General features: G+C 35.6%; 1 protein-coding gene across 7 annotated transcripts in view; it reads left to right on the forward strand.

The window, feature by feature from the left end:
* LOC107085682 (protocadherin-11 X-linked-like) overlaps positions 1 to 26,667 on the forward strand; it is a 176,826-nt gene that overhangs the window by 96,095 nt on the left and 54,064 nt on the right. For 4 of the 7 annotated variants that reach the window (XM_015376155.1, XM_015376158.1, XM_015376156.1 and 1 more), the window contains 3 exons: positions 3,254 to 3,289; positions 4,790 to 4,861; positions 14,465 to 14,663. In XM_015376155.1, coding sequence (XP_015231641.1) covers positions 3,254 to 3,289; positions 4,790 to 4,861; positions 14,465 to 14,663 — 307 coding nt within the window. The remainder of the gene's footprint in view (positions 1 to 3,253; positions 3,290 to 4,789; positions 4,862 to 14,464; positions 14,664 to 26,667) is intronic. The other 3 variants (XM_015376157.1, XM_015376160.1, XM_015376161.1) reach the window with 1 other exon arrangement.

The following is a 26,667-nucleotide window of genomic DNA, read 5'->3' on the forward strand; positions in this document are numbered from 1 at the left end:
AATACCATGAATATTTTAAACAAAAAGGTATCATCTCATTTCAAGTAACATGTCATGTCAAAACTGTGCTATTTTATGACATCTATCCTACAGAGTGTCATTCACTCAGATTTCCTTTTGCAGGATGTCATGACACACTGCATAACTTTACAGGCTATTTATTGCAGCCATGTTCTCATAACAGCACAATTCCACTACCTGCTTTTTATATGTTTTCCCTTTTTCCATATTACTGTTTTTGTTATATTGTACATGCATGAAGTTATGCATTTAAAACACTTAAACTCATATTTTGTTATTCTGTGTAGGTCAGTAATATCTGGAGACATAACTAAAAAGGATTCAGTTTCCTATATACCTTTATATAATATACTCAGAATAGGTCGGTACAGGTGGACACATAAAAAGCCGCCTCACAAAAAAACACTTTATTGACCGAACTATGAAGCATACCTTTCAGCACCATGAGTTGTTTTATACAGTTTACCCAAAGCATAAAACAAATGTCTATTTTTACAGTCATGTGTAGCACAGACCTCGCAGTTATTGTCAGCTTTACTGAAATTCTCAAACTGCACATCAACCATGACCCGGTCAGGACAAACAGAAGTCTGCTTCTCCCCAGGCTGACTGGGCCTTTAAAGCCAAACTGCACCCCACCTGTGGAACACTGCTACACTCCACCTCAGGGCCCAACAGACATTACACGCTTTTAAGAAAGGACTAAAAACCTTTCTTTTTGAAAAGGCATATGGAAACTAATGCTGTTTCCTATGTTACACACCATTCCTGTTTTATATGTAATTTGACTTCTTTGCTCTTGCAACAATTTAAGGTCTGTAGACAAATGTGAAGTGTATAAAAGAATGATCTATCAGTATTAAATAGTAATTTATTGTTATTATTATTTATACTATTATGGTTATTTTCTTATCCATCCATCCAGTTTCTGTCATGCTTATCCCTGCTGGGGTCACGAGGGGCGCTAGTACTTTTCTCTGGAAGTCTATGGGCGAGAGGCGTGGTACATCCTGGACAGCCTGTCGCAGGGCAACAGAGAGACACACAAAGACACACAACCATTCACACATACACACACCAAAGGAGAATTTAGAGAAGTCAATTAACCTAGCTATCATGATATGGACGGTGGGAGAAACCTGGGATACCAAGAGAGAACCCACGCATGCACAGGGAGAATATGCAAATTCCATTCAGAAAGACCCCGGGCCAGGAATCAAACCAAGAATCTTTTTGCTGCAAGGCAACACGCACTGTTCCACAATGCAGCCCTTTTATAATTATTATTATTATTATTGTTAGGATAATTATCAGTGAGTTTATCACACCCTGGTATGGGCTGCCTGTTCTGTGTCAGAACTGATGTTTTAATCTAATTAGGACAGTTCCTCTGTCTGGATATACAGTTATAATCTTCATTTTTGTACATGTCAAAGATTTGGAAATGGAATGAGAGCGGTGTTCTATTTTGATAAGGCTGGCGCCATGGATGTCTAATCATCTGCTAAAGTGTATGATGTACAATATGATGATGTGGCAGACTGGAGATGTATAAAATGCCTTTTTAACTGTTTATCGGGGCCACTTCCTGAGAGGTAAGCCCAGAAGTGAGCATCTGCCATTCTGTAACCCTAATCAATTTCTCTGCTCTGACTAAGATTACAGTTTCTATCAAAATCTGTTGTCATGTCTCCTGGTCATTTAATACATATAAGTTATGAAATGTTATTTAAAGAGTTTGTCCAGAGTGATCTCTTTTCAGGGAAAAGGGTCTTTAACATTGTTATTTTCAATTTCCATATAAATAAAGCACAAAAAAAGCCAATCTAACTAACTATTTGATTGTTCCAAAGTGGCTATATTTCTTTCAACGAATTTTGGTGAAGCAAACTCCTATTAATTCATGATGGAAACCATACCAAAGCCCCTTGTTTTTTTAATCTCTGCTCAATTTATCCATATATCACCAGTTCACAATTGTCATTTGAGGGAATTTAACAAGACCAGAGACTCAAAATTCTTATAAATCTATATCCGAATATTTATACATCAATTAAGTAGCATGCAATCTAATCATATTAACAGATTTCTTTTCTTTTCATTAATGTTCACTTTTGTGCATCTGTTTATGGTTGTAATCTGGTTATTGAATTGAGCTGAGAACTTTGTATCAATCCTTCCTACGGTACTGAGTTAGCATCTGGCAACAAGGGGAAGGTACAACTAATTAAACAGGTGGAGACCTCTAGCAGGACCAAGCATAGCATGGATAGTCATCTGTTGCAACCAACAAATGACCATTTAGCAGATTGATACTAAATCAAAATTAGCATTATTTCTTTCTGAATGCATATTTGTGTCTCTAGTGCAATGTAGTTTCCAGCAGTCATTAGATTTTATTTTTCTGGGTTATTTTTTATTTTTTTGTGTGTGTAAAGCTTTGGTAGCTGTTTGATAGCTGCTGCTCTGTTGCTCAGTCAGAATACATGTGAAGACCAATTGTAGCAGAATCAACACGAACTGGTTTCCTGTTTATTTTCTGACCGATCCACCTCAGCAGTCCTCTTGGCCTCCCTGCCTCTAAGTGGATTTTCACTGCCAGACTTGTTGTATTTTCTTTGCAAATAAAGTTGCATTTTCCAATTATTATGCAGAGTACAAAGAAAATTGAATTGGTGATTAAAAATTAACACTCTTATCTCTCTGTGAGTTATATCATTCCCCAGAGAGTGAGGATGCTATGTTGCAGGCTTGCGGGTGTCTTTTGTTCCTAATTTAGAAGCTTGTCGCTGTTTATTGTTAATTTTTTATGCTTCATCTGATATTCTGTTCACTTTTCTCTCCAAAATACAGAGAGAACATTTTTATCAAAGTATCAGCTGCATTTCTTGTGCTGTCAGATCATCAGGTTTGCCTCATGCTTTATATTTTTGAAGTTTCCTCTGCTTAACCTGTCTTGTTGGGAATCCAACTGAGCACAGAAAGGTTAAACTAAACCTTGCATTTGATAAATGAAAAAAACAACAGCAGTAAAAAAGTAATATTTACCCACATTACAAATTCAAATAAAAATATATTATCTTTGAACTCTAGCTGACTCGAATAGGACTGAAGAGTTCCTAGCATTTCTGTTTCGTTTTTTTTTTAGATCAACTGTCTATTTCCAAAGTAAATATTTGAAGATTTACAGCTAGATAATGATGTAAAATCTTTTTTTTTTTTTGTCTTTCAGGAGGCCTGTCAACTTGGAAAGATAACCTCTGTAAATGTAAGTTGCTTCCCTTTATTCTCTTGTAGGCATAATCCAAAGATTGAACTTCCTTCACATTTTCCTCCTATATTTGCGATGTTTAACTTTATATCTATTGCCTTTTTGAAAATTAATCTCAAAACATTATTATTGCTGTTCAATTGCTATGTTGAAATATCTACCGTATAACAAATTATTAGATGGACAGATTTTTTTAAGTTGGGTTCTATGAAGGTTATGTTAGAAAGACTCCTCAGTTATGTGAAGAGCTTGCAATTTTAGTAAAGTAATATACAGGTTTATTATTATTGTTGTAATAATTAAACAAAAGCAATAAATATAATGTATTTTACTGTTATTTGTGCTTAATCTGTGTTATATGACATTGTGAAAGTGTCAAACTATACATGTTTGTTCATCATCCATCCATCCATCCATCCATCCATCCATCCATCCATCCATCCATACATCCATCCATCCATCCATACATCCATCCATCCATCCATCCATCCATCCATCCATCCATCCATCCATACATACATACATACATACATACATACATACATACATACATACATACATATATACATACTTACATACATACATCCATACATCCATCCATCCCTCCCTTAAATATATGCTGTAAACATAAACTTTAGGACAGCACAGTATGCAGAAAACATGTGACATCACAATACTGATACACAATACTTAAATACTAAATACTGCAATGTCTAAAGTACATTAATTATTATTAACCAACATTTATCAGATTCTTTCTTTCATTTGATAGTGCTAATATCCCAAACATATCCTCTGAGTTTTTTTTTATTTCATCCAATAAACATCTTTTAATAACATCAAGAGAAAATTCCCTTTAACTGCTCAGATATGATGTTGTCTTGCAGAGTTGAAATGCGCTATACTTGAAACAGGAAATCTGGATTGAAGTTGTTTGTACTCTAACATTTACAAGAGGTAAAAATAAATGACATGGCATATTTGGAATCTGACGATATATATAAAAAAGCAAACCCTGAATAAGCAGTCAATATCTTACTTGCTGAAGATCTTCATCATCTCACAAAAGCTGATCTCGGAATCAGAGTGAACTTTGTTCCAAAACAGGGTTTTTCAGAAATAACAGGATAACCTGATTTCTGCTTTGCTTTAATGTAGCAAATTTTCTTAAGATAATAATTGCAGGCTATTTTATTAAATATTGAGCTCGTAAAATGTCTACTGCCAAAACATCAAATCCTTTTCAGTTTTACACTATTTACAATTCAATAAGATAGTGAAACTTTTCCCATCTACAGAAATAAGTAAACGTAGTGCTTTATGCAATATGAACTATTGTAATATGAGTACAGTATAAAAAGCAGCATTTATGGAACTACATGTGATAACACATGTAATCTTTAAGAATAGAGTGTTTTTTTGTTTTCTTCTACATATTGTTTTTTAAGATAGCAAAAATTAGGACTCTTGACTAACCCTGCTCTAATTTGCCTTTAGCTTGACTATCTGGTGAGAAATATCAGAAATCATTCTTCAAACTGGGATTTTTCAAACAACTATCTACTGCAGGTAAGATACTGACTGCTGATGTCATCCTTAAATAAATACATTTAGAACTTTTAAGTTATTTGTCTACAATCTTTTCTGAATATCTAACAAAGAGAGACATTCAAAGAGGAGGCTTGAAAACCCTTCCTAAGATGGACTGTGAATGCTGTTTACAACAATTACACTATTAATTGAAGCCCTGGGGCCTATTACACAAAATCTAAATTAAACAATTAAACAATAAGCGATAAAGCAAGACACCACTTATGAATGGTTCCTGGGTTCATCCATTCAACGAAGACCAAGCCAGGATCCACACCTCAAGCCAGGTGCAAGTAGTGAAGCTAAAAGCAGATCTGCAGTTTACTTCAAGAGGTTGATTCAGCAAACAATAACGTAAATGCAGAATATTATGTAAAAGTTGAAGAATGGGGGAGCTCCTGCTGCCCTGGGCAACCTGCCTTAGGCGGCTGCCCACATCAATCCTGTTAGAAACTGAAAGAAACTCTTAAGGACCAAATTGTGCAAAAATGATCTGTGGAGGACTTGCATATGTAAACCGCTCATGCGCAATGCAATTTTCAAAGTTTGAAACTTAACTTCTGAAAGTCAGGTGCAAACTGCAAGCAAAAATATCTTCAGTAATTATACCCACAATGGAGGCTTTGTTACAATGCCAGAGGTTGGATGGCCATTTGGTGTTTATTTAAATATGTAAAGACCATCAGAAATAACAACATTCAAGTAATATTATGATGGAAAAAAGGTCTATGTGGGCCTACACAGCTTAATGCAGCAGGACGGCATAGAATTTAAGAAAAAATGTTTGCAATTTTGCAGAAATTTGTGTTATTATTTGCTTAGCTAACTTTTTTGCAGTATATCTTGTCATGGTGCTGTTGAAAGGAGATGGTCGAGAAAAATTTAGATGTTTATTGCATAATCTACCTTTGCTGTCAATCAACATACCAAAAAAAAAACATTATCATGTTTTATGTTTATTTTAGTCTTTTTTCATAATTTAATTTTGCGTTACTATCGTTTGTAGCACTTTAAGATGCTACATATTTTAGCTGCACTATGAATAATCAACCTAATCTTTCTTCTAATGTCAGTGACAAATGCAATCTGCTCATTTTATTAAGCTGAACCAAAATGGTTTACAGGTCTGAACGTTTGTGCACCAATCTTTGTAGGTAACCTACAACCTATAAGCATTAACTTATCGATAATACCAAAAAAAAAAAATAAAACAATAAAAAACTGCACATGCAATTTAGTGCCTCTTAACTGGAACCTTTGAAGATCAGCCCCATAATCCCTTGTCTTGGTTTTGTGGAAAAGACCTCTAGTGTTTCCTCTCCCAATATTGATTTTATAAAGCCAAACGACTAAGTCCTATTTTTGGGGGATTCCTTATTTTTCTGACATTTTAAACACTTTCTTAAAAAGAGAGAAATAAAGAAAGTCTTACTTTGACTTTGAACTTAAGCCATAGTTTTTAAGAAGACACAGTATACAGATTGCACTCCAAACAAAATTGAACTTCTTCAAGAGATAGATTAGGGAAGGCTCTTAACAATTACAGGACATACATCCCATTATCAAATTTCATATATAATATTTCTTGCATGAAATGGGTAATGCAAGCCCCAGCTGATTTGAGTAAGTGTTGTAATGATGTATTTTATGGATAAGATTGATAACATTTGGGTAATTTGTTTCAAGCAATGCATTAACAAACTAAAATTGTATGTAGGAGCTGAAGAAACATTTTTTCCTATATTATTATCTCAAAAAATAAGAAACATTTACAGCTCATCTAGGAGTGGAAGAAATAGTTTTGGTATTCAGACATCATACATCTTTATGTGTACAGCTTATCAAACTATCATTTACCCTGATTGTGTTGGGACATCTTTTAATCAGGTGTATTCTTTGTACTATTACTCGTGGTTAATAACACCATTTTCATCGCAAATAGGACAGAAAAAAAAGGTAATTACCTGGTATCTTTTCAAATCCTATCTCATACAACAACAAACTCAAACATCCATTTTTGTTAGTTTTTATCTGATACAGCAACAAAGCATAGCGGAAGGAAATTAGTAGATCTACATAGTTTATAAAGGGATTGGTGAGCATTTATATTCAGCCTGATTTTCCTCTGATGCTATCAAATATAGTTGCATTAAAACAATCTATTTTTAACTAAAATAGATCTGTGTTTTATTTGATTGCGATATAAATGCAACAGTTCTGGGAATCTGAGATTTGTTATGAAAGGTTTTTGCATATAAAACATTTCACTAGACAGGTCAGGGATAGTTGTTAAGAAGTTAATGCAGGGGTACACCTTCAAAGAATATTAATTTAACTTTTTAAGGGGCGTGTTGGACGGTAAAATCATTTGAAAGTGGAAAACATCCTGCCACAACTGCAAACTTACTATGATGCTGTTGTCCATTTAAGTCAGGAAATGACTAACAGTCTGATAGTAACTTTGTAGAAGCTAAAGAAATCTACAGCCAGGATGGGAGACTCTGTCAATAGGAAAATTATTTGGTAAGTACAAAACGGGTCTTTACTGAACAATTTCAGGAAGAAATTTATTGTTGAAAGGAAATAGTTTGAATCGTCATTTACAATTTACTACAAACCATCTAGAAGGAACCGAAAACATATAAAAGTGGCTATTTCGCTCAGTTGAGACCAAACTGGACATTTAGGTAAACATCCAGGAACTAACAGCACACTATCTTGTACACACAGTCCCCATAGCAAAACATAGTTGTGAAACACCCATGAATTGGGGAAAATTTACTTTGCGGAGGAAGGCAAGCTGGTGAAAGGAGTGATTGACAGTACTAAATACATGTTAATCCTTACAAAAAGAAAAAAATAATAATAAAGTCTGGAAAAAATCTTCACATTCCAAACAAAAAAAATAATCTAAGCCTAATTCCAGAGCTACAATGAAAAGGCAAGATTCAAAGTGAAATTATATTTTATTCCCACTTCACATCTAGTTTGTAAGACTTTTGTTTACATCTCATAAAATTCCAGTAAAATATTATGTTAGTTTTTGAGCTGCAAACCTACATAGCTGTTCATATGAAAATGCAGTTCAATTTCTTTATATTAGACTTGTTTTTTCTTCTTATTGGAATTTTACTTTCTTTTTTGTCTAAGTGACAGAGCAGATTGTCATAGCAGAAAAGTCAATAGCGGAGTAAATGGATGAAAATTTATTTGATTTGTCACAAATCACCCACCAATCTCTCAAGGCCCTTGTCAGAATCACCTCCTTCACTAATGTTCCTGCTAAATCACCATCACAAGCGTAGATGCAAATCTCCTTACACATATTGGGCTGCAATTGCACAGCGCCATAAAACAAAATTCTGCTCCCAAAAACTGTAATCTGCCAGCCAATTGTACAGATACACATTCTTGACATCAAAGAATAGACAAAACGCTTCAGTATTTTTTTATATTTACCCCTTCTCCCATCTTCTTCTCTCTACATGTGTGATATAACAAATCACCATCCCCCATGAGCAGATTTATGCAGGTCTAGGTGTGCCCGCGAGGTGATCCTTATCTGAAATGGCAGAGCCAATCTCCCCTGATTCACTTCTAAGTGGTCCCTGTTTATCACTCAAAGTAAGGTGGTTGTCAGCCAAGTCCTTTTCCGTGCCACACCGAGTTCTTTGCTGTTTGGAGAGAGTGATAGTCAAGGTAAAGTGCGTAGTATAATAAAACTCAAAGATCTGTGGTCCAGAAAAGGACAAGGTGGCAGGCACTTAGCCTCTAGTCCTCTATCTCGATGCAACGGATTCGTAATCTAGTAACCTGTGAATCCTGTCCTGTCTGTGTGGTTACAGGAGGTTGGATAGAGGGGGGTCGGATTTTCTGGCATGTTACACGCTAGAAATTGGCGTGAATCTCTGCTGTTTATTTTATCTCTGTGTACATACTTCTAAAGGCAGTGCTTTCTCTGACTTAAAGGGCTTTGTTTGGTCTTGATATCTCTTACTGCAGCTTGTCTTTGCTTTATGGATTTCTGGCAGCTTCTCTAAATAAGTGATCATGCTTGACAAAACCCTTACCTTGACTCCTGGCTGTTTGTTTTTCTCTGCTTTGTTTGTCTTAATGTTTTATTCACATCAATCATTACCACAAGGAGCAAAACTTTTATTTATTCAACACTCAATAATTGTATTTGATACTAATTAATGTTGTGGCTCTGAAAGACTTGGTATTGAGCACATCATCAAAGTATATTAGGCTTTTCTTCACATCTGGTGTCAGCTTGAATGGGCTTGAATAAACAGCAGTCTGAGGAAAAACAGTAGACACTCCCTTTACGCAAAGTGATTATGTCCTAATTGTCACACGCAGCTGTTTGTTCTAATAGATTCTGGATGTCATTGTTGGAGCAGTTTTTTTTTTTCTTTTTTAATAATTGCAATCACGTGAAGTCAGAGTCATCTTTCCTTGTGGTGTTGCCAGCGCTCTGTAGTGGGCTCTTTCTTTTGCTGGAACCTGGGCAATGTTTTAGCGTGCATCCAGCAGCAATTTCAGAAACTGCTGCCAAAGCCTAGAACAAGAAGATATTTAGACTACTTGAAAGCTTTTGCAAACATGGCACTGAGTGCTGTGTAACTTGCCAGTGAGGTATCTGGCTCTGTTTTTGTCTTATAAAATGATATGTAAAATCGAGAAAAGAAAAGATACATTTTAAAGAGTCCTTAAATCTTTTCATGCTGGTCACATATAATTTAAGGCAGATAAAAGAGAAAAAATACAATTTCTTCCTCATTTTCCAACTGAAACAGCTCAACATAAAGGATTTGTTTCAGAGTTGTTAGTTGAAAGGCAGCTTGTTTCATTGCTTGCCCTTTCTTCCTCTGTTATTTTTCTTATGTCTTATTCTCTTACCAGCACCTCCACAGAAAGATACTTGTAGCCTCAGGATCTTGATGAAACAAGTAAATAGAATATTTAGCTGGCTGTTTCAACATAACGGGCTTTGAGAAGTGCTCAGTTGTGCTTTCAGGCTGCTAAGTGTGTGGATTTAGGTTAGTCAACCCTCTCTGATAGTTTTCAAATGAAGCTCTTTGCTTGGTTCTTGGCAGCCTGCCCTTCATTAGAGCCTGATTTTATTTTAATCTTCCACTCACCTGTTTCACTGGCCTCTTTGTATAGAGAAACAATATGTGCTTTATCAGTGCGCCTGTAGTGGCCAAGGGGAAGAATCTGTGAGCACAGACACATATCCTGCTGCTGAACTCTGTGTTAATGATGTTTTTAATTCAGGACTTCTTTATTGCTTTTGTTGCTATAGCAATGAAAAAAATAGTTATTTTTAAACCAGTTGTATTTGCATTTAAAGATCCCTTATCACTTTAAACAAACATAAAATACATGTTAAATGCAGTAACCATGAATGCAATAACCAAAGAATAAACTGAATTTGGAATGATGTTGGATGAAGTCTTATGTGTACAGTTCTTTATAGAGAATAAAGGAATGAAATATAATAATCTGTTATTCACAAATTTAAATTCAAATGGATTTACATTGTGCTTTTATTATCCATCTATGGGATCCCTGTAAATTAAATCCAGTGAAATGCATTTTCTTTAAAAGTCAGTTTTTCATTTACAAAATAAAGTCTTCATGTGTAATTGGATCTCTGAATAAATAAATAAAGCTTTTCAATGAAGGCCTTGGCAGCGGTGCAGGGGTAAAGTCCACATCACATATACGGGAGGCTTACTCAATCCTAGCTGTCACGGGGTTTAAATCCCCATCTGAAGACCTTTCCTGCATTGCTTCCCCTGCCTCTTCATCTCCTTTCTTGTTTGTCTACTGTCAAATAAAGTCCAATAGTTCCACATGTCAGACAATTCAGGGTAAATCTGGCCTTTATTAAAGAGTGACAAGTAGAAAACCTCAAACAAGGGCTTAATGCCTGAATTTATAGCAAGTTGTTGAAAATAATATATAAGTTGTTTTTTTGCTGTCAGTCAGATGTAATTAATTTCCCTATTATATCTACAATTAGTGTTAATTGAGATATAAAGCCAACTACTGACATAAGGCATCTAAGAAATAACACAAAATATCAGCATGATGATTACTTTATCAATGTTGTTTTATTTATGCTGTGTTTATGATTTGTAAAAGATATAAGTAAGCCTGCTTGAATGTATTTTTTTTCTTTATTGCACAATCTAACTCACATTTAGACAGCTTTATTTTCTTTATCAGCCAAATCTTATGCAGTTTCACACTGCATCATTGCTCATGGATCATGTTAAGTTCACACTATAACATAACTCACATCAAATCACATTTTATGGTATCCTCATAACCAGAGGCATATGCGTAAACCAATATTTGTATTATATGTAAAGCATATTAGCTGTATTTAAGACTAGATCTAGTATGAAGATATAAATAATCCTTATGAAGTGGAATCTATCAAAATGTGGAAAACACTACAGATAATGCCGTAGATTAGAACAACAAAGTAAATATAAAGAAAAAGTCAAAGGCAGAACTTAAAAGTATTCAAACCTAGGATGCTCTTTATTTAATTTGAGATAAAATTGCAGAGAAAAGTGCAATTATAAATTTCCCTCCAAAGTTTGTAAGAGTAAACACTGCTGATTTTTATGTAGATGATTTATTTTAATAAAGAATAATACATGAAAATCAATTTTTTTAAATGATGTTTAAGTGTTTGAATGAAAGGTGACAAAAAGTTAATTTTAAACATTTCTTTGAAACATTTTCATTGAAGTTAAAGTATGCAGTGCTGTTTCTGCCTAGATTTATAATACCAGTATCAATAACTGCAACTGTGTGATTCATTCACTGTAAGAATCCCCCAAATCTTATCACACGTCGCCACATGCAGGACCTTTTTCTAGTTGTTGTTTTTTTCTTGCTCCAAAGAAAGGTCACAACATGAACCTCTGGAAACCTTTGGAGAAATCAAAGGGTCCCTCACAACACACGATAACGCACACATTCATGTGATCGCAACAACTTTTCAAAATCAAACCCTCAGCCTATATATGTAGGCCTTCATCCTATTTTTTTTTTTACTTCCTTTGTGCCTCACTTGGGTGAGCAGAAGAAATTAGGACATGGTTCAACCTGTTAACACACATCCCATCTATTCTCAGGAAGAGTATCAGAGAGGTCCTCAATTATAAGTCCTACAGTTACTTTATTAGCTGGAAAGTAATTCAATACACTCAATAGACCAGAAGCAGTTCTGGGTTATGAGGTCGCTCTCTCAATTTCTCTCAATTAGTGTCCTTAATGACAAGATAAAGTTTGGTCATATTTCAGCGTTGGAGCAGGGGACGATGATGGATGCAGTGTTAATCATGCTATTCTTAATACATTTAGGCACTTAATATTTTCTATATGTATGCATCCGTGGATCAACAAGCATTTCTACCACCCTTCATAATGATGTTAATATTCTTTGTTTGAAGAAATTATGAAATGTATCTGTATGAAGTGATGAATTAGCTCTATTAAATGTTTTTTTTCTATAATCCGTAAGTATGTTTCTTTCCAGTGACCAGTAAATGGACCAGTAAGTTTTTCTTTTTCTATTTTTTCCAAATAAAACACAAGAAAGTCAACAAAGCAGAAACTGAGGTCATGGGTTACTCTTTGAATTGATAATTATATTGGTTTAGAGACATACTGGTGCTTTTAAGATGGTCTTTTAACACACACACACAGACCACACAAACACATCCCGGCACACACACAGGGATAGAGAAGAAAAATAACTACCAGCTCAAAACACTTTTTTTTTTTCTCTCACCAAGTTCCAGTGATAAGAAATATGCTGATAGTTTTAGAATAATGTGGCATTGTTTTGAGATAAGCTACCTCTGTTGTTTCTTTCTTCTCCTTAGTGGAACAGAGGTGAGCAGAATTTCGACTGCAGTGCTCAACACTTTCAGATATTACATTTTGAAATATTGAACAACAATGTTCCTCGCCAGAGGAGATTTCTCCCTCTTTTTTAGCTTGGGAGATCATGCTGTGAGGTTTCCATTCTAACCCCTTTACAAAAGAAGAGTCTAATGTATTATTTATATAGTCTCCAATGCCATCTTTGACAAAAAATTATTGGATTTTTCAAAAGTTATTTATTTATTTTTTTTACCTTCATTATTTAGTTTATTTTTGTACTATTATATCTGCAAGTGTGTGCAATAATCTAACACATAGCTCTGACCTTGTGATAGAAAAATTGGAAACTGTTTTCATACAAGCAGTTTGTAATTATTAAATTACTCTTAAAAATAAAATATTAGATTTATCCATTTCATCAACAATTTATTGATATATTTAATTAATAGATTCCAAAACATAAATACATGTTTATCAAATACCTTAAATTTCAACATAGGATATGTAATATGCAATTTAGAAAAAACTGTCATGCTTTTTTTAATTTTTTTTATTTGGACAGTCAAAAAAATCAATTGCTTAATCTGATTAACTCCTAGAATTTTTTTTCAAGCATATCTCCAACCCACAGAAGTTTAGTTAATTCCACCCTTCATCCCAATACCCATGCAGTATGTAAAATTGGGGTGCATCAAAAACGCCAAGCTTGCTTCATACATGAGAAAGTATGTACAGTTTACTAAAGCTACTTAGGTTCTTCACATTCTCCTCATTTTAGACACATAATATAAATATATTCTTAGATGCATCAAAATTTATGGCAAGATGAGTTAGTGATAGCAGGTTAAGAAAGTGGGATAGAAAAATGTAAATGTGCTTTTAGAGAATTTATTATAGCCTAGAATTGTCTTTCAATTTGTGCAATCTATTTCTACCTTCAATATTCTGCCTTGGAATTTCTTGCCTAGAACTTAACCAACTTAACCAAACAATTATCGTTGACAGTTCAGGGCATTAACTTATTTACTAATTTTTATCCCCTTTTGTCGCTACCTTTCACAGCCTCCTACTCTACATCCGCTTGGCACTCAAAACATAAACTCCTGTCTATAAATTTAATTTACTGTGTAGTTCATTTTTTTTGATGAATTATAGGGGGAAAAAAATACAAAAATCATTATGAAAGATTTTCAATGACATTTTATTTTAATTAAATGTTTCTGTTCCTTTTTTAAATCAATTGAATGTTATGAATGATGACAAATTATGGCAGACTGTGATTACTGGTAATTACTTTAAGCCATCAGTTGATGTTGGTAAAAAAAAAATGACACATGGTCATTTTCACATTTTGTGAAGCAAATGCTTCTGTTACGTACCCAATAATTATTATAATCAAATAAAACAAATATTTGGGGCGTACAGTTATAGCAAACTTCAAAAAGAAAAAGTGGCAAAGATTAAAAATGAACAGAACTGATCTTTAACATAAACACTTGGTGTCTCTGAAAAAAATTAGTCCCTGTGCTGTCTTAGTGTTTTTGTTTTTTTATTCTTTACTTCATTATTCACTAACCACAAAAACATTGCTGTTAATTCTGTCTGACTTTGTTTCTTTCATCTCTTGCTTGTGCTTGAAAACACTTGTTATCTGTTCATCTCCCACAGACCCAGCGCCGTGTGACCTTCCATCTTCCAGATGGATCCCAGGAAAGTTGCAGTGACAGCGGGCTGGGGGACGCGGATCCCAGCAGCACAGCCAGCGCCACCCAGCCTCTCCCCTTGAGCTTCCCCCGAGAAGAATACTATGAGCAAACGTCACCGAACAGTCGCACCGAGGGAGACGGAAATTCAGACCCTGAATCTAGTGAGTAGTGACCTTTTGCAATGTTAAGACAGCAAGCAAACTTTTCTATTTTGTTTTTTTTTTTTATTTAAAGAGATATAACTTGATTTTAAAATGACCATATTGGTTTTTTAGACAGTACCGATGTTTAACTCTTAAGGCTCTTAATGTGATTATGATAAAACTGTTTTGAAAAAAGATTCTTTTAAAACACCTAAAACATATTAGACATATTTTTTATGGTGCATTTTCAGTGTTCAAAACAGGTGATTTTGCATATTGGTTGTGGGGCTTTATGTATCAAAGATCTACTAGGCAAGAATAATTATATGTCTGTTTCTGACCGATTAGTTTTTCTATTGATATAGGTTGAACTACTGATCATTTCCATAATGCAAATACAGTATGCGCTTCCCTTTGATGCACATAGCGTTAGCACTGCAATGAAATATTACTTAATAACACAGGTGACTGTAATCTTTAAATTGCTTTCTCATATGCAGCTTGTTATTTGCTACTAGATTAAAGGACTGTTCCTGTGTTTTAACGAGCTTGCACAGTGCATGTCTATATGGTTAAGAATGTTAAATAATTAAAATGGTAAAAGGTTGGATGGATAATTCTACACTGAGCAGATTTCATACAACACACTGAGAATCCTTAGACTGCTACTCCGTTTATAAAACCCCACAGCACAGCCTTTTCAATGCTTTCATAGAAGAATGACCACTTCAGACCAATGAAAAGTGCAATATTTACCACAATATATACAATAAAGAGGCACAAACTGGAGTAAATTATTCTACAGCGGTACCAACATTTGCTTTTATTTATATTTTTATTAAACTAGTGTTCTGTGTCTTCTCTGTAACACTTCTTTTATAAAACGTAAAAAAAACACAATCCGCTGATTTGAAATACAAAAACAAAGGGGTTAATTAGCACAATGCTACAGTTAATGAAGAAAATAAATTTTGTAGAGTGGATTTTTGTAAATTCTGAGAGCACAGCTCTGTAATGAATGCTGTGAAATGTACCCCTGAGGTGGGAACTTTGTTGCTGAGATTTTCGTAAATGATTCACAAGACAGCTGTCACTGCATGGCTTACTGCCCAGCGATGTTCCCCATAAAAAGCGTCAACTTCTTCCTCATGCATATACAGTACTTTCCCTCTTTTTTTTATCCCTGTTCAAGAAACTTGCTGGAGGGGAGGAAAGAAGTTTTCCACCATTGGTATTGAAGATCCAAAGTCTATTTATCAGCAGCGATATTGCTGAAATTATTTTGCCTCACCAAAGAATGAACAAGGTTATTCTGAGTGCCACCTTCTCAGCTCTCCGTTCAAAATGGATATTTCAGTCCAAGTGAAGCAGATTTTATTTTCTTCAAGTTACCTTGCACCACATCCTACAGACAGGGCAGGGGCTCAGTAGTGTGCATGCCTTCTGTTGCCACTACATATATAATATTTACCACTTGGCAGTGATAAACATATCTTAGCATACACCCACATGTAGTCAAGTCACTGTGTCACTGTAGAATGTGAGAGAGACCTTGGTCTCTCCCAAGTAGCTAGCCTGGCATTTCCGAGGCTGGAGTGTCAGTGTGACCCATCTCATAATTTTCTTACAGTGGCCTTTCCCAGTAGTAGATTGTTTTCCCTTGAGGAATTGCTTCTTAAACCTGAACTCATTCCATATTTCTATGCAGTTATACCTCTGCAAAGAAATATATATAAAAGCACTCAAACATACATTCTTAGATCAAGCCACTTCCTCCCAAGCTGTGCTCTTTAATGCATTTGCAGTGTTAACAGCAGTGATTCATGTATGTGAATTACTCACGCTGATGCAATTATTCAACAATTCATTAGTATTCAGTGAAATAAACAAGTAATATGTCATAAAACAACTCAAAAATACACTTATTATCCACCCCCCCGGGCCAGTGTTTGCTGAAGTGCATTAGTTTTTTAGGTAAAGAGTATGCTAGTGTGATAAATGTTTGTGTAATTCTTCTCTAAGAGGCAACTTAAAGTCAATGCAGTGAAAAGTCTAATGTCAGTAATTGGATACCAGTACAGCTGTTTTTTCTTATTAGACCACAAAGCTTCTACTTATCCTCTGTTATCACACGTTTACAATTGTAGGTGTAGGTTTAATGTAGTTTTTTCAGATAAAACCTTTTTTTCTGAAGATATGATCTAATCATATTTAAATGTAGTATTTAAAGGCCATCAAGATATGAGTTTGATATATTCCTACACACTGTATTGTCATTTAATTTTTTAGAATGTTACATCATTTAGACATTAGATTATTGTATTTACGAGACTTTACAAGAATCAAAGATCTCGTTTTCATTTCTCTCTATGAGGATTCCACTCCAGCTAGATTTGCCTTCAAAAATCAACTGCATACTGTGATTATACTGACATTTTTTGCATCATTCCGAGACAAAGTCATATGACTTGCCCAGCTTAGTTTTCCGTCTTCCACAAGTAAAGTCAGATAAACTCTTGACTTTTCTGCTGAGATCAAAGTGGAGACGGCTCTCGTGTGCATTGACGGTCTCGGAGATGAGTGCGTTTGGTGACAGAAGGAGGGCTAAGATGGATTAGATATGGTTTTATCAATGAGCACCAGAATGGCATGGCAGCTGCAATTTCTTATCATATTGTCTCAATTTGTAAAGCAGGAAGAACCAGAGGAAAAAAATAATAAAAGAAAGAGGGTGGAAAGTGAACTAAAAGAAATATGAATGTGAGGTTAGAGTGGTAAGATGAGAGAATTTCAGCAGTTCTAAGTTGAATTGTTTTGTAAAGGTACAGCTTGGATCCGAATGTCAACTTGTACTGAATAATTGTCTGTGCCAAAGGCAAGCCATGTGGCCGTCTTATGACAATGAATTTCTCAACTCCTTTTAAACCTGCATCTTTATTAGACCACCTTCTCTTGAAATAAAGTTCATGTGACATTTTATGTTTCTATTATTTATGAGCTAGGCGGCTGTTCGTTTTATGGATTCTTGCCTCCCCCTCCAGGCTTACTTTGAGACCCCGCCATCACTCTTGTGCCGTCGCCTTTTCTTGTCACATTTTGTTTCTTAGGGTTTAATCGCCCCATCTCTGTCCGGGCAAATAGATTAGCGTCATTTACATCAAGTCTCATTGCATTTATTAAACACCCTTTATGACATTAACATTTTAAATCATCTAAATTTGGATAAATAGTATCTGACTTTTTGGCAAATTTGGAGCTTTACATTATGAACATAAATCATAAATGCTTTTATGTATATGATCCTGATCATATAACAGTGTTGCTTTTGTTTACTCTATATCTGTTTAATAACATGAGTCATACTCTTGATTTTTCGTGTTGGACTCTATTGGTTTTAAAAACATATTTTCTTCGATTGAAAAGAGCACATTGCCTGGATATTAACAATAATGCTTGACCCAGCAAAGCTAAAACATTTTCATCCTTGAATACATTAAGCCACCTGTGGTGTGTGTTTGTTTTCTTAGCTCTGGTAACCAGAATGAAGCCTTCTTTCTGTGCATCTGGTGTTCTGCACTGTAAGCTTTTAGAAAAAAATATTTGATGTCACTGGCCCCTGGTTTACCAAACTGGTGTTTATCCCAGTTCTCTTAAACGTGGCATTGTGGAACCACTTCTCAAAACACCTAATCTGCACCCTACAGATTTAAAAAACTTCAGGCCCATTTCAAAACTTCCAGTTTTATCTAAAGAAGGTGGTATCTGATCAGTTGGTACCCTTCCTGGAGAAATACAAAATTGTTTACACTTTTCAGTCTGGCTTCCACAAGCATCACTCCACGGAAACTGCCCTAGTTAACCCCTTGAAGCCTAAATTGATATACATGTACATAGAATAATACATTGTATGCATGTTGTTCCCTTCAATAAGATACCAAATTAAAATTGTTAATGTTACTAATTAAATAGAAATGAAGGTAAAATTATATTTTGTAACAGCAGTTCTAACTGTACATAATTACATACACTATAACTAGCACTGGGGTGATGTAAAAACGCTATGGAGGCTGTTTACCAAAACTGCAAAAATGTTCTCAAAATGAGTAAAAATGTCTTAAAATAATTGTATTTACCCTTACTATGAGTAGGAAAATAAGATGATCTGCCAATGGAATGAGCATTTTTATCCTTAAAATAAGATAATTATATATTATGCACTTCAAATAAGAGACTGCAGTATTTCTTTTTACATATTTTAAATGTACATTATCTTTTTCCAATGGCAAAAATTGACTTACTTAGATTTATATTTTTTGCAGTGTAATACAAGCGGTTTGTTGCTTATTAGCAACAACAGGCATCAGGCATGTCTGCCTCAGATAAAACAGAGGTGTTGGTGATTGCCCCGGATGAAGCTATTCCAGATACTGTATCCACCAGTATCTCGGCGACTTGAGTTTATCTGCTAAACCAAGCCTTAGAAACCTTGGCGTTATCTTTGACAAAACATTGTCCTTAGAGCACCACTCAAAACTGTTAACAAGGAACTGTTTTTACCAACTGAGGAAAATCTCAAAACTTACAACAATTGTGTCCAGAGATGATCTTGAAATGATTATCCACGCCTTTATGTCTTCCCCTTTAGACTACTGTAACAGTCTATTCTCATCTCTAAACAAAAAGCAGTTGTCTCGTCTTCAGTAGGTTCAGAACTCTGCGGCGAGGTTACTGACTTGTACAAATAGAAGCGCTCATATTACGGTGATTTTAAAAGTTCTTCATTGCATCCCAGTCTCTTTTTGGTACCACTTTAAAATCCTGGTGCTGACCTTCAGGGCCTTTTAACGGCAGGCTCCCTCCTACATTAGAGACCTGTTGTGTCCTTATTCCCCCTCTCGGAGGCTGAGGTCTGAGGACCGGAACCTGCTCATTGTCCCTCGTACTCGTTACAGGACCAGGGGAGATCGCTCCTTTCAAGCGGTTGTGTCAACGCTCTTGAACAATCTCCCGCTTTACTTGCGCTTACTTGATTCTGTTGATGTTTTTATGAGCTAACATAAAACCTATTTGTTAAAGAAAGCATTTTAATTGTAGTAGATTAAGGGTTGTTTTATGACAATGTCCTTTGTGACTGTAATTTTGTAATTTTGTAAAGCACTTTGCGACCGCTATGTCTGTGAAAGGTGTTATAAAAATAAACATTACATACTTGTTTTTGTTAAACTGTTCTTTTACTTTTGCTGCTTAGTAAATGCCATACCAGTAATTTTGAAATTCAGCCATAAAAAGAAGGATACAAATCACCATGTAGAAAACAGCAATCACTTTTAAGCCTTTAGACAAAGTCTACCAAAGTGGGAGCAAATCCCTGGATCTAAATCCTCTACATTTTTCTAACAATAGAGATTTTTACTGTTGATGATTTGTAATACACATTTGTTTCTCCAGTTTTCTGAGTTTGGGGGATTTAGAAGCTTGTGCTTCTGCCCACTTACAGCAAATCACTAAAACCAGTTCTGATGTGATGCATTACTCTCCCAAAGACACATGAGGAAAGCCATACTGCATAGTGCCGTTATGTTAATCTGTAACATATGGTTATCAAATGACCACCTTGTCTGTCTGAGTTCTAATCTGCTATTAAAATAAGCCAATCCTTTTTAAGTACTGCAAGTATAATGAGATTAAAGTTTTAAATGTTGTCGTTGATGCATTGGAAATCTGAGGACTTTACAAAAAAAATACAAGTTTATAAACTAACAGATTGTAATCAGTCGTTGGAAAATTATTTTTATCCGTGTAATGATGAACTTTGAGGCATCACACTTCAGCTCTTCCGTGTGTAGTCGTTTCATGTCCAGAAATGTAGCTCCACCAGCTTTTTATAGGTTTATATTGGGACTTTACTCCCAGTGGGATGTGCCTTTAAAACCTCTAAAGTGGGGCTTTATGTGAGGGAACTCCGATTACTAGACCATCTCATCTCCCATCTTTCATGCATGGGAGCAATTGCTCTACCTAGAGCTAACTCAAGAAACCTAGCTACTTGCCATATCTCTCAAACTGAGCCTTGCTTTAGCCCTCTCCATTCTTCTTGTTATTTACGCGTTAGAAATAAAGAAACCAGGGAATGGGTAGGTTTAATTTAAGACCTCACAATTGCTGCATAAAACAAGAATAAAAACAAGGCTCCAACTAATTTTTTCCATTTCCTTCACTATTTCAGGATAACTTGTGAATGAGACATCAAGTTAGACCAACTGTTCTACTTAAGACAAAAACCTGGAGGCAGGTCTTTTATTCTTACTGGGCCTACTCCAGAATAAAAGCACAAATGTGGCTTTGAAAAACAAGTTTCATGACTCTGTTAGCACATCGAAAAGAGAATACAGATCTGCTCCACAGAAAGTATGAGCGCCAAAGGATGCACCTCCTGAATCTAAGGTTCAGGACCTGTTAGTCTGTTGTCCAACCTTAGAGTAAACATTACTGATTATGACCAGGTCGATCTCATAATACCTTGAAAACACCCTCCCCTTTACTATATAAACTGAGACCACCACCACGGACTTGTATTTCATAGGCATTACCCCAGCTCTCCATGCAGCATTAAAAAAAGCATTTTGATAATTTCAGCCCACACTGAATTTTTAATGGTCTTTATGCAATCATCCAGTGCAAAGACATTTCTTATCGAGTAGACGATAAAGTTAAATGCTGCTTACAGAAAAAGAAAAGTATGCATTCTGTCATTCACGCAATTACCTCAGCTTATGATTGTGCACTAAGAAAAATCTTACAGTAGTCAGTACAGTTGGCAGTATTAATTATTCATATGAGTCCAATCTCACTTTCAATTTGAGGGTTCTCATATGCAATTAGATGTAATGAATGTGCTTCTTAATTACATTCATTTGTGCAAATTTCCATTCCCCGCAGAATTTTTCTGGGGAAACATTGTGACACTGACCAATGCCGTATCATTTGCAATGTGACTAAATCCATTCAGCATAGAACAATTAGCCGTAATTAGTGTTACAATGTCATCAGCGACCAGGGGGAAGACTACGTTGACATGCAATGAAGAAGAGGGCCCTTGTTCACAGTCAGAAGTCCAGTAATGCAGCAAGAGGCTGATAATTGGCTGACCACAGGTTAGAAATATGATGAACTGTTGTAGAACTGTTAAGCTTTTTTTTTTTCCATACTTTTATTCATGCGAGGTTAGCTGAGCAGGCGTTCTCTCTAATAGCTATGCCACACTTGGTAAGTGCCAGTTCAACCTTGTCCTTTTGCCAGGCACCCACATAATCTACAGCTGAAGAATGAGAAGTTTAAATGCAGTAGATAAATAGTGAAGTGCCTTGCTTAAGGGTACATGACTGGTAGAAGGATTAGAAAAAATACATTCTCATTCATTTCACTATATGTCCTTACATATTCTTATGGTAACTGATTTATTCTTATATTAGGCTGAATATATAATTCATGCAGCACATGAAATTATAATACAAACTGTTCTTTTGCAGTTATCTGACAATTGGCAGCTAACTTTCCAGATATTTTCTTTTTTCCCATCATGTAAACCAGTTTGCTTCAGATTTATAATCTCCTTTTGATATAAATAAATACAAGCACCTGTGCCTTCTGGTTCCTACACGTGTTTACAGCCACCCTGTGAGCATAGGGCAAAGCTACCTAAAGCATCAGTGGATATTTACATACTTAGACTGGACCTCTCTTTTCAAGATTATTTCTGTATTTTTTCTTCTCTAGCCTTTTTTTCTTTCTTTGATCGCCCAGAGTTAAAAAGGATTTAAATGGACTCATCTGTATCCTTTTCAACCGTCTGGGATTTGGAGGAAGTGCACTGTTCTCAGAGGTGAGGTGGAGGGGAAGCCTTGCTTTATCTGGTTCAAATGCCACACCAGTTGTCTTGAAGTAAGAGAGAGAGAGACAAGCTATTGATCTGGAGGAGTCAACTCAGTTCGCAGAAATCTCTCTCTAGCCTCTCGTCAAACCCTTTAAAAGTGTCATGCTTGAAACCTCCTTTTTTGCAGCATTAGAGCATTGTCTTTGCTATCTTACTAGAGGTAGGTGTGAGCTAAGGGGAACTCTTTCTAGTGCAACAATTTCAGCAGAACAAACCCGACAGACTGCATAGATTTAGTCCAGCTTGAACACAATAATATTCAGTTATTACAATGCTTTACACGTCCAAAATTGTTACTTCAGGTTTATTCAACATCACTCTACCTTGAGTTTTTCCTTTTTTTTTCATATGGACCTGTACAATTTAAATACTTATCCCAAAGTTGTTAACATGTTCAGTAAGTCTTGTGTCTGGCTTGAAGAGGGATCAATAGCTGCCAACTTTGATCACATCTCGGAACAATGTATTCTGAACCCAGCTAGGCTAGAGAGAGGCTTCAAACAAGTATAAAGCCTCAAAGGGCCCCGGCCAACAATTCACTTTGTTCCATTCACTGACTCTGTGATTCTTAAACTGAAATGGCCTGGATAGAATATTAAACCTCATAAAATGGTGGATGAGAGCTAACGAGAGACAGAGATGTTATATTTGTCCTTAAAATAAATCAATCAAGAGTAGAGAATATGTACTATGGTACTGTAATCAAATTTAGCTCAGAATATGCCTGGCATGCAGATTAAACTGAAAGCATTTGCAGAAAATATAAAGAATAAAAATATCTATATAAAAATGTTATATGTAGCATGTTCATAAAGTGCAGTTAGTCCAAGATGTCTATAATTTAGCTGATGGTCTGTTTCATTGTCAGGAGGGATGTGTGTACTTCTGATTTGATCTCAGTTATATGAGATCCAATCTTTTTTTCTGTATTTCCATTAAATACTAGTTATGTGTGTGTTGATACAAAAATATTAATACTTCAGATACCAGAATTCTTGGTTGCAAATCTCAAATCCAAATATCAATTTTCTACAAACAATTAAGGCGATAAATATCGATTGCCAAAATGCACACTTGGGTGGGAACTAAATTTTCTTCCACCTGGTAAGTGCATAATGCTTCAGTATGTAGATCTAAACACAGCGTCATGATGCTGCTCAGTCCATCCCTGTTAGATATAAACACAGCGGCAGATCATGAAATAAGTCTTGTGAGGCGTTAATTTTGCTCCACGAATAATGAAATAGACCTGCGATGTTTGCTGGAAAGCACAGAGAAGTTGTTGAAACAAAACAACCTCATCATACACCTCAAGTGAGGAGGACAGACGAGAGCAGAAGGTGCTGCTACAGGCAAGACAGATGTCTCAGGGGGAGTCTTATAATGCTTTAGGCCGGTACGGTCCAACACACAACTATGTGGAGCTTTAAACGACACTATATGCTGTTGCTGTTTGAGCAGTTCGTATTGGTAAGAGCAGTTATAAAATAAGTTACAAAATAAACACATGCTTCAAAAAATAACCGCATGTGGTCAGCTTAGAGTAACATGTTCTGTATCAATGAGGTTATCTTACCCAGGCAGAGAGACATGATTTAGATAAGATTTCCCAAAGAATTAAAGTGAATTATATGAACTACTGTATGTGTCGTTAAATTTTACAACATATATAGTGAATATAGGGTTAAAAAATATAGCAGTTTATGAAATGCAAAATGTTTCATTTGAAAAACCATTGGATCTGATGTAAATTATCAATTATTATTTTTAATGTAAATATTGTCAATTCTGTGAAATAGTTGGCATGTATTTATTTAACTAACAATTTCAAAAGAATTTTCTATTGCAGCCACATAGTATTATAGCAGTTTAATTATTTTGTGCATTTACCAGAAACACTGGGTTTTCTATCAAAAAGTATCAGATTGGTATCGCCAACACTAGTCTATGTTTTACTCAGAATCATATCTGAAAGCAATATGGTGATTATTGAACATAACTGTCAAACATTGCCTCAAATCTCTCTAAAGAATGAGCTACCTGAACTTTTACACTCAGAGGAAACCTTTACTACACATCTCTGCAGAGCTCCCACAATTTATACAATCTGATCAAACCCTGTCCTGATATTACAATGCACTTGGTTTATACAGCAGGAACTTTCACTCCTTCAGAAGCAGAAGGAAGACAAGGGAAGCAATGAAATATAGATGTTGTAATGTTTTATTAAAAGACTTTTGTTATAGATAGCCTCCACAAAAATCCCAATCGTTTTTATAGTTGGGCTGAGAGCTTGGGAAGGCATCAGCACGTTGGCTTGTGGAAAAGCTTTTCCTGTTCCTGAATCTACCCTCTAGCAGCTACATGTATGTATACGCAGTTCCTTATTTTAGATGTCATGTTTGTGTGTAAATTCTGGCCTGATATTGAAGGAAGCCCTCTGTTGTATTTTAATAAAGTCCATTACGTTCCGATTTGGGAGGTGTCATATTTCAATATAGCCATTAGAATGGTTTATTGTTTATAACTGCATTAGTGAGGCTAAAACGCTCTTAGAACGAGTCTAGCTCCTCTCTTTTTTCCTTCCCTCCTCTCATCCCTCCATTTCTTCTCTCCTCTGAGAAATCCAGCAATAGGTACATTAGAATGCATGGTTTCATCCCTTACTCATTTTTCACATACAGTTGGTTTCAAGGATAAGGATGGTTTCTGCTCAGAAGGACTTATTGACCTAAATAACTGTGCATCAATATGTCTCCTGAAGGTTGAGCAGACCATAGCATCTCAGTAGTTGCATTTTCAGCTCCCTTCTCAGCTTTTAATGTTATTGACCTGGGAAGCTAAAGGAATATGACTGAGGCCATTTTAAGCATCTTTGTCCTAAAAGAAGAACCGTATTGAAGTGTCAGAGTAAACTGATTTTTTTTTTTCAAGCATGCCGATGGATTAAATGTGGCTGAACGATATCACTCTTTGATCAATAAAGTGCACGGCAAAAGTACTCATAAACATTAGGTCATATTTCAACCAGAAAGCTCTGATATACATGACTTTAGCACTTTATAGCTAGTCTGTTTCAATTTGCATGTTTTCTAAAAAAAATAAACAAGTCTTTGTTGGGCTACTGTATAAAGCCTCTAACTCAACGCTATGTCAGACGTTTTGAATTGAAAAAGCTTCCTAGATGGGAAGCGAAACATCTTCAAACTTGGAAACAAAGTCTAGTGGATTGTTTTTTTTATCTTTTCAAATCACAGATTGGTTTGAAGACTATGCCATAGGTAGATGGCACTTTACCTTATGCATGTTTAAAGAATACTTTGTCAAAGAACTTGTTCTTGTCAGATTCATTGCCATGAAATTTCAAGAAAAATAGAATACCAATAGTAAAACACAAAAGGAATTTTTGAGGCATTTGTTTGCATTTTCTCAATCTTTGATATATGGAAACACATGCAAGTTACATTTTGTCTTGGCTACCACTGACAACTAATACAGGTACTGAATGCACAACCATTTTTGGGACCTCCCCCCCGCTGTGTTGAATTGGACCCTATCCTAACACGATCAATGTATATGCTGACTGCTTGATAAATTGGGTATTCATGGACAAATAGATCACGTCAGACCACTCACGGTTTGGTAATGCTGACAAATGGAGTGGGAGTCTGGTGAGACAAAGAACAAGGGAAAGCATTATGAGAGGAAGATGGGTAACAGTGAATGATTGGATCCTCAGGTACAGCTGGCCCTTCAGGACATTTGGCTTTTTAGAAAATGAAAAGAGGATTTCGAGGTGCTTGACACTAAACATCCAAACCTACTTGTTGTTTTGCCATCTCTGACAAGAGAGGCCATGTAGTCAGCACATTCGCTATGGTGTGTGGTGATTCCTGCACTTATACCCAACCTCTCTGTAAGGCACCTGTGGGGACCTTAAGGCAATGCAGCATCCCAGGTCCATCAGCTGTCAGCAAAACAATGCTTGATGAATGTACATGCAGACTCTTTTTCTATCTATCTATCTATCTATCTATCTATCTATCTATCTATCTATCTATCTATCTATCTATCTATCTATCTATCTAT

The sequence above is a fragment of the Cyprinodon variegatus genome, unplaced genomic scaffold (assembly GCF_000732505.1).
Source record: "Cyprinodon variegatus isolate N-32 unplaced genomic scaffold, C_variegatus-1.0 Scaffold130, whole genome shotgun sequence".
NCBI classification, from domain to species: Eukaryota; Metazoa; Chordata; class Actinopteri; order Cyprinodontiformes; family Cyprinodontidae; genus Cyprinodon; species Cyprinodon variegatus.